Below are 13,116 nucleotides of genomic sequence, written 5' to 3' on the forward strand. Positions count from 1 at the left end.
TTTTGTTTTTTAAAGTTTTGCGCAAAGCTACAGGAGGACTATCTGCCCCTAATTTAGCAATCTAAGACTAGATGGAAGACAGCTAGTCAGTTATCTTGGGATACTCTTTTGCCAATAAATAGTGGAAATAACCGTCACATTATAACACCCCTACGGCTGAAAGGGCGAGCATGTTTGGTGTGACGGGGGATTCGAATCCACGACCTTCATGTTAGGAATCGAATGCCTTAACCACCTTGCTACGCCTGCCCGATGCGAATTTGTATTTCTGTTTCTGTATTTCTGTCATACCTGTTTGTGTGTTGGCGGAGTTCAGAAAAAAACACATTAGACGACTATAAATGATTATATAACATATATATATATATATATATATATGTATATAACGTTTTATTTCATCTTTACCATGAGAACAGTGTACATTAGTATAAATTAAGGTTGTATGCTAAGTATAATATTAGACAAGACAGAAATACGTATCGTTAGCCAAAGATGAATACGAAGAAATATAACAAAGATCTACGATTTTACAATAACATCTTTGACCACTGGATTGTAATACGTCACTAGAGTAATAACGATAAAAACACATACTATTTACAAGTTTATACTAGCTAATCCATTTGACATACTTTATGGGCTACAGAAAAAATGTAAACAATTACAGGAATATTGCTCTCCTTCTACTATGCTTTTGAATAAACTTTGATTGTAGATACATTGAATCTTATTGTTTAGCATTAAGTCATTTGGAATAATTTACGTATTTAACGACAGCCCACACATGCAAATACGTTGGGAAAAATATAACTGATAAAGTCGTATTTACTGCTGCATTTACACCCATTGAGCCATACGATTATCAAAGTATGTGTACATGTTTTCTTATAGCATAGTCACATTGGGCTGTCAGTTGAGTCCACTGAGAAGAATCGAATTATCAAAGTATGCCAATTTATATTAACATTTCAAAAATGTCGGTTTTTATTTTCAATTTCAACAGACATTATCCAAAATGTGTTAATAATTCTAACATTTAAAATAAAAACTACACCCATGTTACTCCTCTGTGGGCTCTTAGGGTATTCGTCAGGTTTGGTAACAATTGGTACAACAATTCACTAGTTATGAACAGATACAACATTCATACAGGAAAATAGTTAATCATGAATACTGGTTGACACATTTACTATTAGATGTACGAAATTAAAACAGACGGATCATGATTACCTAAACAATTAGACTTTGATTCTATAATTATAACAAAAAAGTGACATAAAATATATGGTGATATTCTAAAACTAAGTTGCTACTTTCGGCTATACCTTTTTTTCCTCGCAATAAAACAATGTGAAAGTGTCCGATAACGTTTAAACAGTATCTTCTGTCTTGGTCATCAAACACAAGTTTGTGAAATGCCAGAATGGAAATTGAAATATTAAACAGTTTAAAGGCACGAGCAAAACTTAAGGCACGTGAAAGTTAACAGGCACCGAGATCGATGTAATTACGAAACAACTACTCCACTTAAAAGCGTTATGAAATGTAACTTATTTACTGCAAGTCTTATTAAAGTACATTAAGAAAACGTATGCTTCTCCAACGTACGTTCTTGCAGTTGGTGACCATAATTTACTCGAATAAAAACTTAAAAGTGTTTTATTCTTTTTAAACTTAATTACTAATGTGTCTCGTTATGAGTAAGTGTAATCAACGTATTTTAACGAAAGCAAAAACATCTACAAAAATGCAATGATACGAAACAATACAGTAATTTTATAGTCCCAAATAATGACAGTGAGATACATTACAATTATTATTGTGTCGTAAATCATCATTAACAATGGATCATTTGGTAGAAAGTTCCTTCTTATGACATTATTTAGACCATATAATAAAAACATAATTCAACACAAGGTTATTTTTAAAAAGCTTGTGCCTTATGGTACAATAATGGCCAATACGCTAAACATAAATACACAGGTATAAATATTCAGTATATAGATTTCAAGTTTACTCGTAACTTTACATTGACAAAATCTTCCATATTACAGTATATAAATATATATTCATATTATTATGATTTGAGTTCACGTTTTGAATTTTTAAAAAAACGCGATACTAAAACAAAAGGTTTTATGTAGCTATTCAACTATTATGAGAAAATTCAAATCTCTATCTTTAGGCAACAACGTAGCTATCTTCCATACGACTTTCATACTACATCTGTAGTGAATTACACACTTCCTATATGACGTATTTTGTTGTTCTACGATTTTGTGTCATCGTCACAAGTTTCCTGTTATCACTCAGTAATAATGTGACATCTGGTTAATTTATTCATAAAGTGTATCTTACTAGCACATGAAAACTTTTCACAAACATACACACGTATTAAATTATTCGTCTTAGTTTCTGATCGGTTCTCCTTCAAACACACATGTGTAGGACACAAAACCTTATAGCACCAGCAGAAAGTGTTGAAAGTCTGAAAGTTTTGTCACTGTTTCCAGTTAAAAGAAATAAATTTCAACATAAATAAATAATTTTACCGAATGCAAAATATGTGATATTGATATAATTAACTGTGTAAGTTAAAACAATAGTCAAAGTAATAAGAATAATGTTAATTTTGAAGCAAATAAATTACGTAATCATGTTTGGTAAGGATTTCTTAAAAGGAACTTTTTTCTTCCAAATTACGAGATAAACGTAGAAGATCTGATAAAAGTATTGCCTAAGAATTACATATAAATAATTAAATACAAATATCTAAATACTTAAATTATTTATAATTTCACCGGATTTGCATTGTAGTTAATGTTTAGAGTAAAACTATAAATAAATACATAACATAACACAACGAAACTATGTATATAAAGAAACCAGTTTTAGCTCCATTTTAGCGTACTTTACGTTTTAAGTGTTAGCGCTAAAGTTAAATTCCTGACTAAGATCATTTTGATACCACTTTCTTTCATCTTTATCGCTACAAGACCGAAAAAGATATATTTTAGTCCACTAAAGGAAACAATATCTATTGAGGAAAATTATTAAGTTGTTAGTTGGTGTATTAATATACTATCTAGATTCTAGAGGATATCTAATATGTGTTCTCCCTTTATTCTGTGTTTGTTATTGCAAGCGATCACTCCCGATTATTCGTTATTAACTAGGTGTCTTTAATATAGTCTGTTACGACAAAATTGCAGACGGCTAGCGCAGACAGCCTTCAAGTAGCTTTGAGCAAAATTCAACAAACAATTGCCCCATTCCAAATAGCTTTACAAATATAAATTTTAAAAGATATATCAGGTCGTCCCATAAGTAATGTCTGAAAATTTAATAAAGAAAGTGCATCATCATTTCTGTCTTTGTAGAAGGTTTTAATGACAATAATATGTAGTAGGACGTGTTTAAAATGTTCAGATAAATAAGAGAAACTAGCCCAACTCCAAAACTAGCTCAACTCCACTTTTTCTGATCATTAACCAAATAAACCCTTATGATGTGTCTGAGAAGTACATTCGGTATATAATACTTTAAGAGTTTAAAAAAGGCAATAGTGCAGCAGGAACTACACGAAACATTCAAGGTGTTTATGGAGCGAAGTCTCTCAATGAAAGAAATAGGCGAAGGTAGTTTCAGAAGTTCAGATCAGATGACTACAGCTTAAGTGATGTGCCACATTAAGGTTGTCCCGTTGCGTTTATAGATGAGTTGCTGCTGAATGCACTTGATGAAGATTGTGCTGTAACAGTCGAAGAACTAGCACAGAAGTTTAATTCAACCAATTCAACAGTTCACCGTCATCTGCAACAGCTTGAAAAGGTGTTAAAACTTGGAAAACCCCATGATTTGACAGAAGCCAACCTTAGAGCAAGAGTGAACATTTGCACTTCTCTGCATTCTCGTGAACGCAATTCACCTTTTTTAGACAGGTTAGTGACTGGAGAAAAAAAATGGATAATTTATAAAATTGTTAAGCACAGCAGACAATGGTTCGGTGCAGGTAACCTGGCTAAATCACAGCCCAAAATGAACCTCCACCCTAGAAAGGTCTTGTTAAATGTTTGGTGGAGTATTGTTGGTGTAATCCACTTTAAGTTGCTGCCACTCAATGTAACTATTACATTAGATTCTATTGTCAACAGTTAGAGCGCTTGAATGTTGCATTGAAAGAAATGAGGCCTGCTTTGATCAGTCGTAAAGGTGTTGTGTTACACCAGGATAATGCAAGGCCACATACAGCAAAGATCACATATGCAAAGACTGAAGAGCTAGAATGGGATAACTTCAACATCCTCCTTATTCTTCAGACCTTGCCTCATCTGATTATCATGTATTCCGACGTTTGCAGAACTATATTGATGGAAAAGAGTTTGAAACACATGAAGGTGTCAAAACTACCTTCTCTGCATTCTTTTCCTCCAAACCCCAAGAATTTTATAGAAGTCGCATTCAGGAGCTTGTGAATCGTTGGCAGGAAGTAATTAATAATAATGGAACATACATTATTGATTAAATAACTTTAAAAGCGTTTGAAATCTTTTCTCTTTTTCTGAACTTAAAATCGGACATTACTTAAGGGATGACCTGATACAACGATTTTATAGAATTAGAATCAAATGGACTACTGATCTAAGAAAATAAATTCCGCAGTTAAGCCTTCTGGTGCACAGCGATAAACTAAAGGAGTTTATAACTATAAAAAGTGAGATTCAATACTCGCGAAAAGCACGATATAGTAGCCCATTGCGCACCTTTTCTATTAAACGTAACTAAAAAATACGTAGTTGATACTTTATATTTCTATCTTTTCCCAAAAACTTGGCCGTAATTATTAAAATGCTGTATATACTTTTAAATAGCATATTTACAAAGAACGGCCCGGCATGGCCAAGCGTGTTAATGCGTTCGATTCGTAATCTGAGGGTCGCGGGTTCGAATCCCGGTCGCACCAAACATGCTCGCTCTTTCAGCCGTGGGGGCGTTATTATGTGACGATCAATCCCACTATTCGTTGGTAAAAGAGTAGCCCAAGAGATGGTGGTGGGTGGTGATGACTAGCGGACTTCCCTCTAGTCTTACACTGCTAAATTAGGGACGCTAGCGCAGATAGCCCTCGAGTAGCTTTGCGCGAAATTCAAAACAAACAAACAATATAAAGAAACAGAAAATTTAAGAACGAGAATGAATTTACATACTTTACATGTTAGAAATCCCTCAATTATCCTTTAATGCTAAAATTAGAAGACGCTTAAGAGAAAAGGTGCCAAATTTGGTTTATCTTAAAAATATTCTCCTTGAACTGCTTGTGTTTCTCCTTTTGTTATGTTTTATTCCTTTGTTTCGAAGCGTACTTGTTTAATTAAATGCTGTTCTACGAGGAATATGACAACCTAGTTTCTCAGTATACTTGTTTATCTGTACAATAAAATAATTTATTCATTTGATAAAAAATAATGTTCAACCAAAAATATTTAGTATGAAAACGTATGCAATTACTGCACGGCACCTGAGATAAATCACGCAAAAAAATCGTTAACCTCTAATAATGTTTGGTGAAACCGAATGTTGGTATAAATTCCCTTCAATTATATAAAACGAAAGCAGCAGTTAATAATCTAGAGAATTTTAAGAAAAAAAAAAGAGTTTGTTTGTTTGTTTTTTGAATTTTGCGCAAAGCTACTCCAGGGCTATCTGCGCTATCCGTCCCTAATTTATCAGTGTAAGACTAGAAGGAAGGCAGCTAGTCATCATCACCCACCGCCAAATCTTGGGCTACTCTTTTACCAACGAATAATGGGATTGACCGTCACATTATATAGCCCCCACGGCTGAAAGGGCGAGCATGTTTGGCGCGACGGAGATGCGAACCCGCGACCCTCAGATTACGAGTCGCCCGCCTTAACGCATCTGGCCATGCTAGGCCCTGTGTTAGGAAAGAAACAGAAAAATGTGCTACCGTCGAATTTCTTAAATTTTGCATTCATTTTATCAGTTCAACATATTGAAACCAAATCTAGATTTCCATTATAAAAATCTATTTTCCATATTCCCTTATTGTTACTTAAAATAAAATATCAAACGTTTGAGCCGTAAAATCTGTTCTGCAAATGGCAGTCGTTTTCTAACAATAGCAACCAACTTTCATAAGAAACATTGTTACGTGTCACTAATAAATACGCTAACACTTTTGATAAAAACTTTCTATTACATTGTTGCGTTTCAGTGGGGTATAAAAATAGAATTATTATATATTTTATTTCAGTTTCCATCATTAGATTTACGTATATTTATCTAAAATTTACTGTTAATTAATTTTCCCGAGTAAACACTCTTCAGTGACAATTGTCAGTAGTGAAATCAGATGACATAAGAACTTATGATACAAATAGAAAATGTATATCAAATTAAATAATGATCACAGAACAAAATTTTCAAACAAATTAAAAGAACAACACATAAGGTTCACTGAGCAAACAACGAAATATTTATTCATTTATCCAACCAAAATGGGTTAATGTGTAGTTATTTAAATTTCGGCGTCCTCGATGTTTTAAATAATCATTGTTCTTTCTGGTGAATGTACAAAATGTTGCGGAATTATATAAATAAGCGAGACTGAAAAATTATTTAGTTCTGTTGATATATATTTGACCAAATCAATTCGTTGTCAGAATAAGGTAACTGAATTAAACCTAACGGATTAAATTGGATAGCATGACCAGTCACAAAATCGTATTACCTCAAAGTGTTGAAATTAACATAGCTAGTAAAACCTAGCGAAAAACATTTTTGCTATTCGAGTCAAAAAAGTAAAATATATAAATACAATAAAAATGTTACTGTGTCTTATTGTGATACAATATTTTCAAGATGAATTTATGATCAATCAATCAAGTGTTTTAGTTTATTTACAGTAATTAATTTTCCTATGCTGTCAGAGAAAAAAAAACTCTTGAAAAAAGCACTAGTGACTTTCTTCGACAGTTGACTTCTTAAATCAGTATCATTTCTCGGTACGTTTTCTAAATTGACAATCGTTTCTTAAAGCATATATTATATGATCGTTACTTAGCATTTCTCTCAATTGAAATGGATTAATTTACTAACCTATAAAACTAACTTACAACTATGACAGCTTCACTTTGGTAAATCCGAATATTAAATTTACATTTCTTTATGTTGTTGTTTTTTAACGTCGTAAAAGTATTATCGACTTACATAGAATAAATACACGTGTAGAACAACTGGTAGTTAGCATCCATTTCATGACAATTTGAACTTTCTTTTTGCACATTTCAATTAAAAGAAAGAAATCATTAAATGTCCTGAACGTTTATTTATAAAAGTATTTTTTAAGCTTTCATTCAATGTAAAACCGCTACGACATACAATGTATTTGATATTTTAAGACTTTCACGTATGCTTACAAAATATATGATTGAAACTGACAAACGTTCTCACGTTAGCATAAATTGGACAAGACAAGTGCATATTTAATATTTCATGACGTCACAGCACGATAGTCTAAGACTCTTCGCCATTATCAACAATGAGACGTAATTATTCGAAACAAAGTCCAACACCAAAGTCAATACCAAGAACTTGTGAAACGCCATAACGAAAATATATGCGTTATCAAATTTTTAAAATCAATATCCCTAACTGTCAAAATTTCATTTCGGATATTTATATTTTTAAATTGATATCTTTAAAAAATCTGCTTAATCTTAAGACACTTTACTTCTTTTATGAAGAAGTGTAAGCCTGACTCCTTTCACGTAGTCTCAAAATCCTAACTTATGTGTAATCTTAAAGCTAGGCAATAAAACAGAAAACACATAAGACTTGCAAGCTAGTTGACTATTTATACTTTCTATAACACTTTCATATTTCTTATGCCGTGTCACTAAATACTAGTGAAGCTAGGTCAACTAAACAGAATCGAATACGTATATATAGAAGAATATAATATTAAAAGCACTGCGGTTGAATGTTTTACTGTTAATGTAATACAAAACATACGCTGCTAAAATTAAACACATTGATACAAGTTCTGCGTCTCTGAAATACAAAAAAAAATATATTCGGACGACAATGACATGACGTGTTTTTATCTTCTTCTTTCATATAAGTTTGAATTTTGCAATCTAAGATAAATAAATTAGTGTAATATTTGTCACCTGACTATGCAAATTTTTTTTCTCCAGCTGATACGGTTACACAGCATTATGAAACAGTTTTTAACAGTAAATAAGGCATTTACAAAAAAAAAAAAATCTCACTCCCAGAGAGAAATGTGTTGTTACAGCCTTGGTTCCTGTATTTGAGGCTGAGGTGCATAAGGTGTAAATCCAACAGTCGGAAAGGTGTATGGGTAAACCTGGGGCTGTAGATACGGAGAGTTGCTGTGGCCAGTAGATGGCGCTGAGGTAGCACTCGGATAAGTGTAGGGCAAAGAATCCAAACCGTTAGCAAACTGAGCCGAATGGTACGCAGCTGCGTAGTCGTAGAAATGCCAAGCTGCTGCTGGAACTGAAGAGAAAGGCACGTTCGGGGGTAGCAATATGCTTGATGACGTAACGTACGGGGATGGATACAGATACTGAGGTGACAGGCTGGAAAGAGAAAAAAATATAATGTAATTTTTTACATGTACATTTTTTATTCTCTGATAAATTTCTATATATATAACCAAAATGAACAGAATTACAAAAACTCATACAACATCGATAAAGAGAAATAAAGCTATTAGGGGTTTGGTAAAACCATTATACTACAGTGAATTTGTTAGTGACAGACAAAATACTAAAATACTGAAACGAACAGTGAGCGTCTGCATTGTCTATAACGGCTATCAATCACATCGTATGAAGACCAATACTGACAGTTGCTTTTAAAATATAGTACTACCATTTAGAAATATTACAATGTAGCATGTACTATTACATCACTATATGCATGCATGTATATTAAAATGATTTATTTACGGCTGTTTCAATGGGTTTGTTAAATTTGTGTTTGTTTGTTTAGAATTAAGCACAAAGCGACACAATGAACTATCAGTACTCTGCTCACCGGGGGTATCGAAACTCAGTTTTTATGTGTGTCAGTCCGCACACATATTGTTGTGCCACTGACGGGGTGTGTGTGTGTGTGGGGCTATCAATTCCTTTTTATCTTTATTTAGGGGACACATGGCCCGGCATGGCTAAGCGTGTTAAGGCGTGCGACTCGTAATCTGAGGGTCGCGGGTTCGAATCCCCGTCATACCAAACATGCTCGCCTTTTCAGCCGTGGGGGTGTTATAATGTGACAATCAACTCCACTATTCGTTGGTAAAGAGTAGCCCAAGAGTTGGCGGTTGGTGCTAGCTACCTTTCCTGTGGTCTTACACTGCTATATTAGGGACGGTTAGCGAAGATAACCCTCGTGTAGCTTTGCGCGAAATTCAAAATCAAACATTTGTCAAAACCATATCAAAATCGTTTTTCTCTTTCAGACTTGTCACTCGTTAAGTTTATTTAACAAGGAATGTCATTGTGTGTTTGAAGTTTAGCGCAAAGCTACACAATGGGCCATCTGTACTCTGCCCATCACGGGTATCAAAACCCGATTTCTAATGTCGTAAGTCCGCAGATATGCTGCTGTTGCACTGGGAGGAAGGCAAGAAATATGACGAGAATACTTGCGTATTATGAAAGCCAAAGGCTATGACAGTCAACCTTACCATTCGTTTGTAAAAGAGTAGCCCAAGAGCTGTGGGTGGGTGGTATTGACTAGTTGCATTCCCTCTAGTCTATCACTACTAAATTAAGGACTGCTACTGCAGAAGGCCTTAACGCGAACTTCAACACAACCGATCACTGTAGAAAACGATTAAAGGATTATTGGTTTTTGCAATATTATACTGTGACAAGGCAAAACCAATGTTGGGAAGTAATATCAATCATATTTTCAGTAGTACACTGCTACGCAAATCAGCCAACTGACAATCAGTAATGATATCTAAAAGCACACTGATTGGTCATTTGCTGTTGTTGCACTGGGAGGAGGGCAAGAAATATGACGAGCATACTTGCGTATTATGGAAGCCAAAGGCAGTTTTTTCACTGTAAAAATTATAATATGACAGTCAACAAGATCTCACGCAGTTTTGTTTAAGGTATCTCTTGGAAGTGAATCACATTTTGAAGTGATTTCCATGTTTCAATCATACGTGTATCCATCGAACTGATTGCAACCGACCAATCACATAGACTGTTGTTTGTCGACTATGAGTAACTCAGAAGGCAGAGCCAATGGTGCCTTTGCTCTAACACCTGAATGAAGCAGATCATGGTCAGCAATATAATATTATGCTGTCTATGGATTCTGACTCACCGCACTATGTTCAGAGACTAAATTAGACACTTAAGCCGCTACTAAACAGTTTGTTAATGTAGAAACGGTTATAAACAGATTCATAAAGTCAGCCTGCATGTCAAACGATCAGTAAGGTGTCTTTCTCTCACAGTAAGGCCCATATACAAAGGACCAACAACATGTAGAGCAATACACTCTCTATAGACGTCGTTAGCTTTATCATTCATTTAGCCAACAATCGTATACCCATTCGAAGTAAGTCTGGAACAAGAAATAATCTTTTCTTAAATAAAAATAACTCATATTAAGCAGTGGTGAACGCATCGTGTGGGCAGAAATAAATACTGATGCATGCCTAATGATACCACTAATACTGCATATTATAGGGACCGCATTCTATGACTGTTTGTGCTACCATATGTTGTTGCATTTTTTTCTGAGTTCAGCCTGATGGTTAACAACAGCTGACGTAACCCTAAAAAAATTCTGAAGAAAAAGAAATTAACTGGTTGGAATGTCATGCACACTCGACGGACATTAATACAGTAGATGGACTTGGGAAAGCGTGTCGCATTTTGTCAATGAATCGAAACACTAAAGATATCCGAGAAATAACTCATTTTGAAGAATAGTCGAGGATATATTAGAACCTTATTAATACCACGACTATACGCATATAGTGTGGGTGCCAGGCTGCTCTTGCTGTTTGACTTCTTTGATAATGAACTGGGACGAGTGAAGGATATTATTTTATAAGGGTGGTTTCATTCTCGTCACAACTAAGCTGTTATTAAATCCAGTTTTCCTTTCATTGTTTTGTGCATTATAGATTATTATAAACTGAGATGACTGAGAAGTCACATACAATAAATTAATTGAAGTACAAAGCCCTGTCTGTTAGCTTAGGGATTATTGTTTGCAACGATGTTTCGCTCTCTGTGTTTTTTTTGTAGCAAAGACACGCCAGGCTAATCTGCTGTGTCCTCCGAGTTTCCAACTAAAATTCCAAATTATCTCACACGATTTTGGGTTTAATCTTAAACCCAAATACTAAACTGCAAATACAAATTCATCATCCATTGGGCATTTGTCCAAATTTGTTCAAATGAACAAGCTGTTTAAATACACAATAGGTAACAGTGATGTTTATCTTTAAGCACAAAGCTATACAATGAGTTATCTGCGCTCTGCTCGCCATGGGCACTAAAAATCCGCTTTTAAGTGTTATATGCTCTTAGACTTTCCTTTGAGCCACCGTGGGGTTAGGGGAAGGGTAGGTAACATTAAAGTGATCGTACTTAATGAAAAAATCACAGACAGACACACTATGAGTGAATTCCTTATACAGGTTTTACAGTACTGGTGTACACTGGCCAACTTTACACATAAACAGCTAGTTGTCGTTGTGACAGTGCAAACAATACAAATAAAATAATGTTTATTTTATAAATGAAGTAGAAACACAACAGCAAATGTCAATAGCCAACTATTCGGTAAAGTAAATAGTTTTTATGGTGCTAGGAATTCCTGTTGAAGAAAGAAAACAACTAATTTTGTGCTTATCGTTCAGATATTTACACAAGTGTTTTAAAAAGGATACTTGCAACTCTATATAATTCATCCAAACTGCCGAAAAAGATTAGGGTTAAAACTAGCTATAAAAGTAGAACCTTTCAACTCAGGAACACAGAATATTCTAACAAATTTTGTTTACTGTCAAGCACAAATCATCATACTTTAATGGAACTCTTGCTTATATGACAATGAAAAAACATTTTTATTACTCAACGTGCAACCCCCAACTTCGCGAAATGTTTATCTTGTGTGCATGTATACTTGCAATAGGGGTCACAGTTTTCGATATCATGAACACATCATACTCGGATCTAATGCACTGGCGTCACAGGTAATTAAAAATAATCTTTCTACTTACGAAATAGTAGGGCTGATCTTCCAAAAAGTAACTGTTAGACGAAATAAGTAAATCTACAGACATCATTACGATTGCTTGAAACTCGCCGTGGCAAAGAATGTGAAAGTTTCGAACCCAAAACAAACGTTATTTACTTTTAATACGTGAATAGAAACTCCTTGTATACATAATGAACTAGTTGTACTCTGCCCACAGCAGGTATCGAAACACAGTTCTTATAGTTATATGCCGTCAAACATATCATAGAGTCATCAGGGAGTATAATTCTAATAAAGACTGTTTTAAACTGGCCACCAGAACCAAAGCGAAAAAACATGAATGACCAAACGAATTCCTGAGTGAACAAGTTTTTAGTAAAACAACTGAAGAGCCATTATCCCACAAGGTTAACAGTCAAAAAGGTACATTATTCCACAAAGTCAACCGTCAAAAAGGTACATTATCCCACACAGTCAACCGTCAGAAGGTACTTGATATATATATATATTTATTAGTTTAACAATTTACAACATATTACTAAAACGAAATCTTTAAACAGTTTATAACAGTATACCAATATACTCAAATTTCACTGACAATAGAACAGACAAAAATATATAAAAAAATCTATGTTAGGTACTACGCAAAGCATACAAATCGTGTTGTAGTTACAAGGATTCTAAAAATGTATCTCACAATGGCTGGTATGGGTATTAACACATATTGATAAGCGGAGAACAACATTTCGACATTCCTGGATCATCTTCAGGTTAACAAAGTCATCAAGAATCAAGAAACCTGAAGATGCCCTAGGAAGGTCGAAACATTGT

The 13,116-nt window shown here is 34.2% G+C and overlaps 1 protein-coding gene across 2 annotated transcripts in view; it reads right to left on the reverse strand.

Moving 5' to 3' along the window:
* Window positions 1–330: 330 nt before the first annotated feature.
* The window catches only part of LOC143249658 (RNA-binding protein 38-like), a 101,342-nt gene continuing 88,556 nt past the window's right edge, over window positions 331–13,116 (reverse strand). For both annotated transcript variants that reach the window (XM_076499928.1, XM_076499927.1), the window contains exon 4: window positions 331–8,627. In XM_076499928.1, coding sequence (XP_076356043.1) covers window positions 8,315–8,627 — 313 coding nt within the window. In that variant the 3' untranslated portion in view covers window positions 331–8,314. The remainder of the gene's footprint in view (window positions 8,628–13,116) is intronic.

Source organism: Tachypleus tridentatus, chromosome 4, assembly GCF_004210375.1.
Source record: "Tachypleus tridentatus isolate NWPU-2018 chromosome 4, ASM421037v1, whole genome shotgun sequence".
In the NCBI taxonomy this organism is placed as follows: domain Eukaryota; kingdom Metazoa; phylum Arthropoda; class Merostomata; order Xiphosura; family Limulidae; genus Tachypleus; species Tachypleus tridentatus.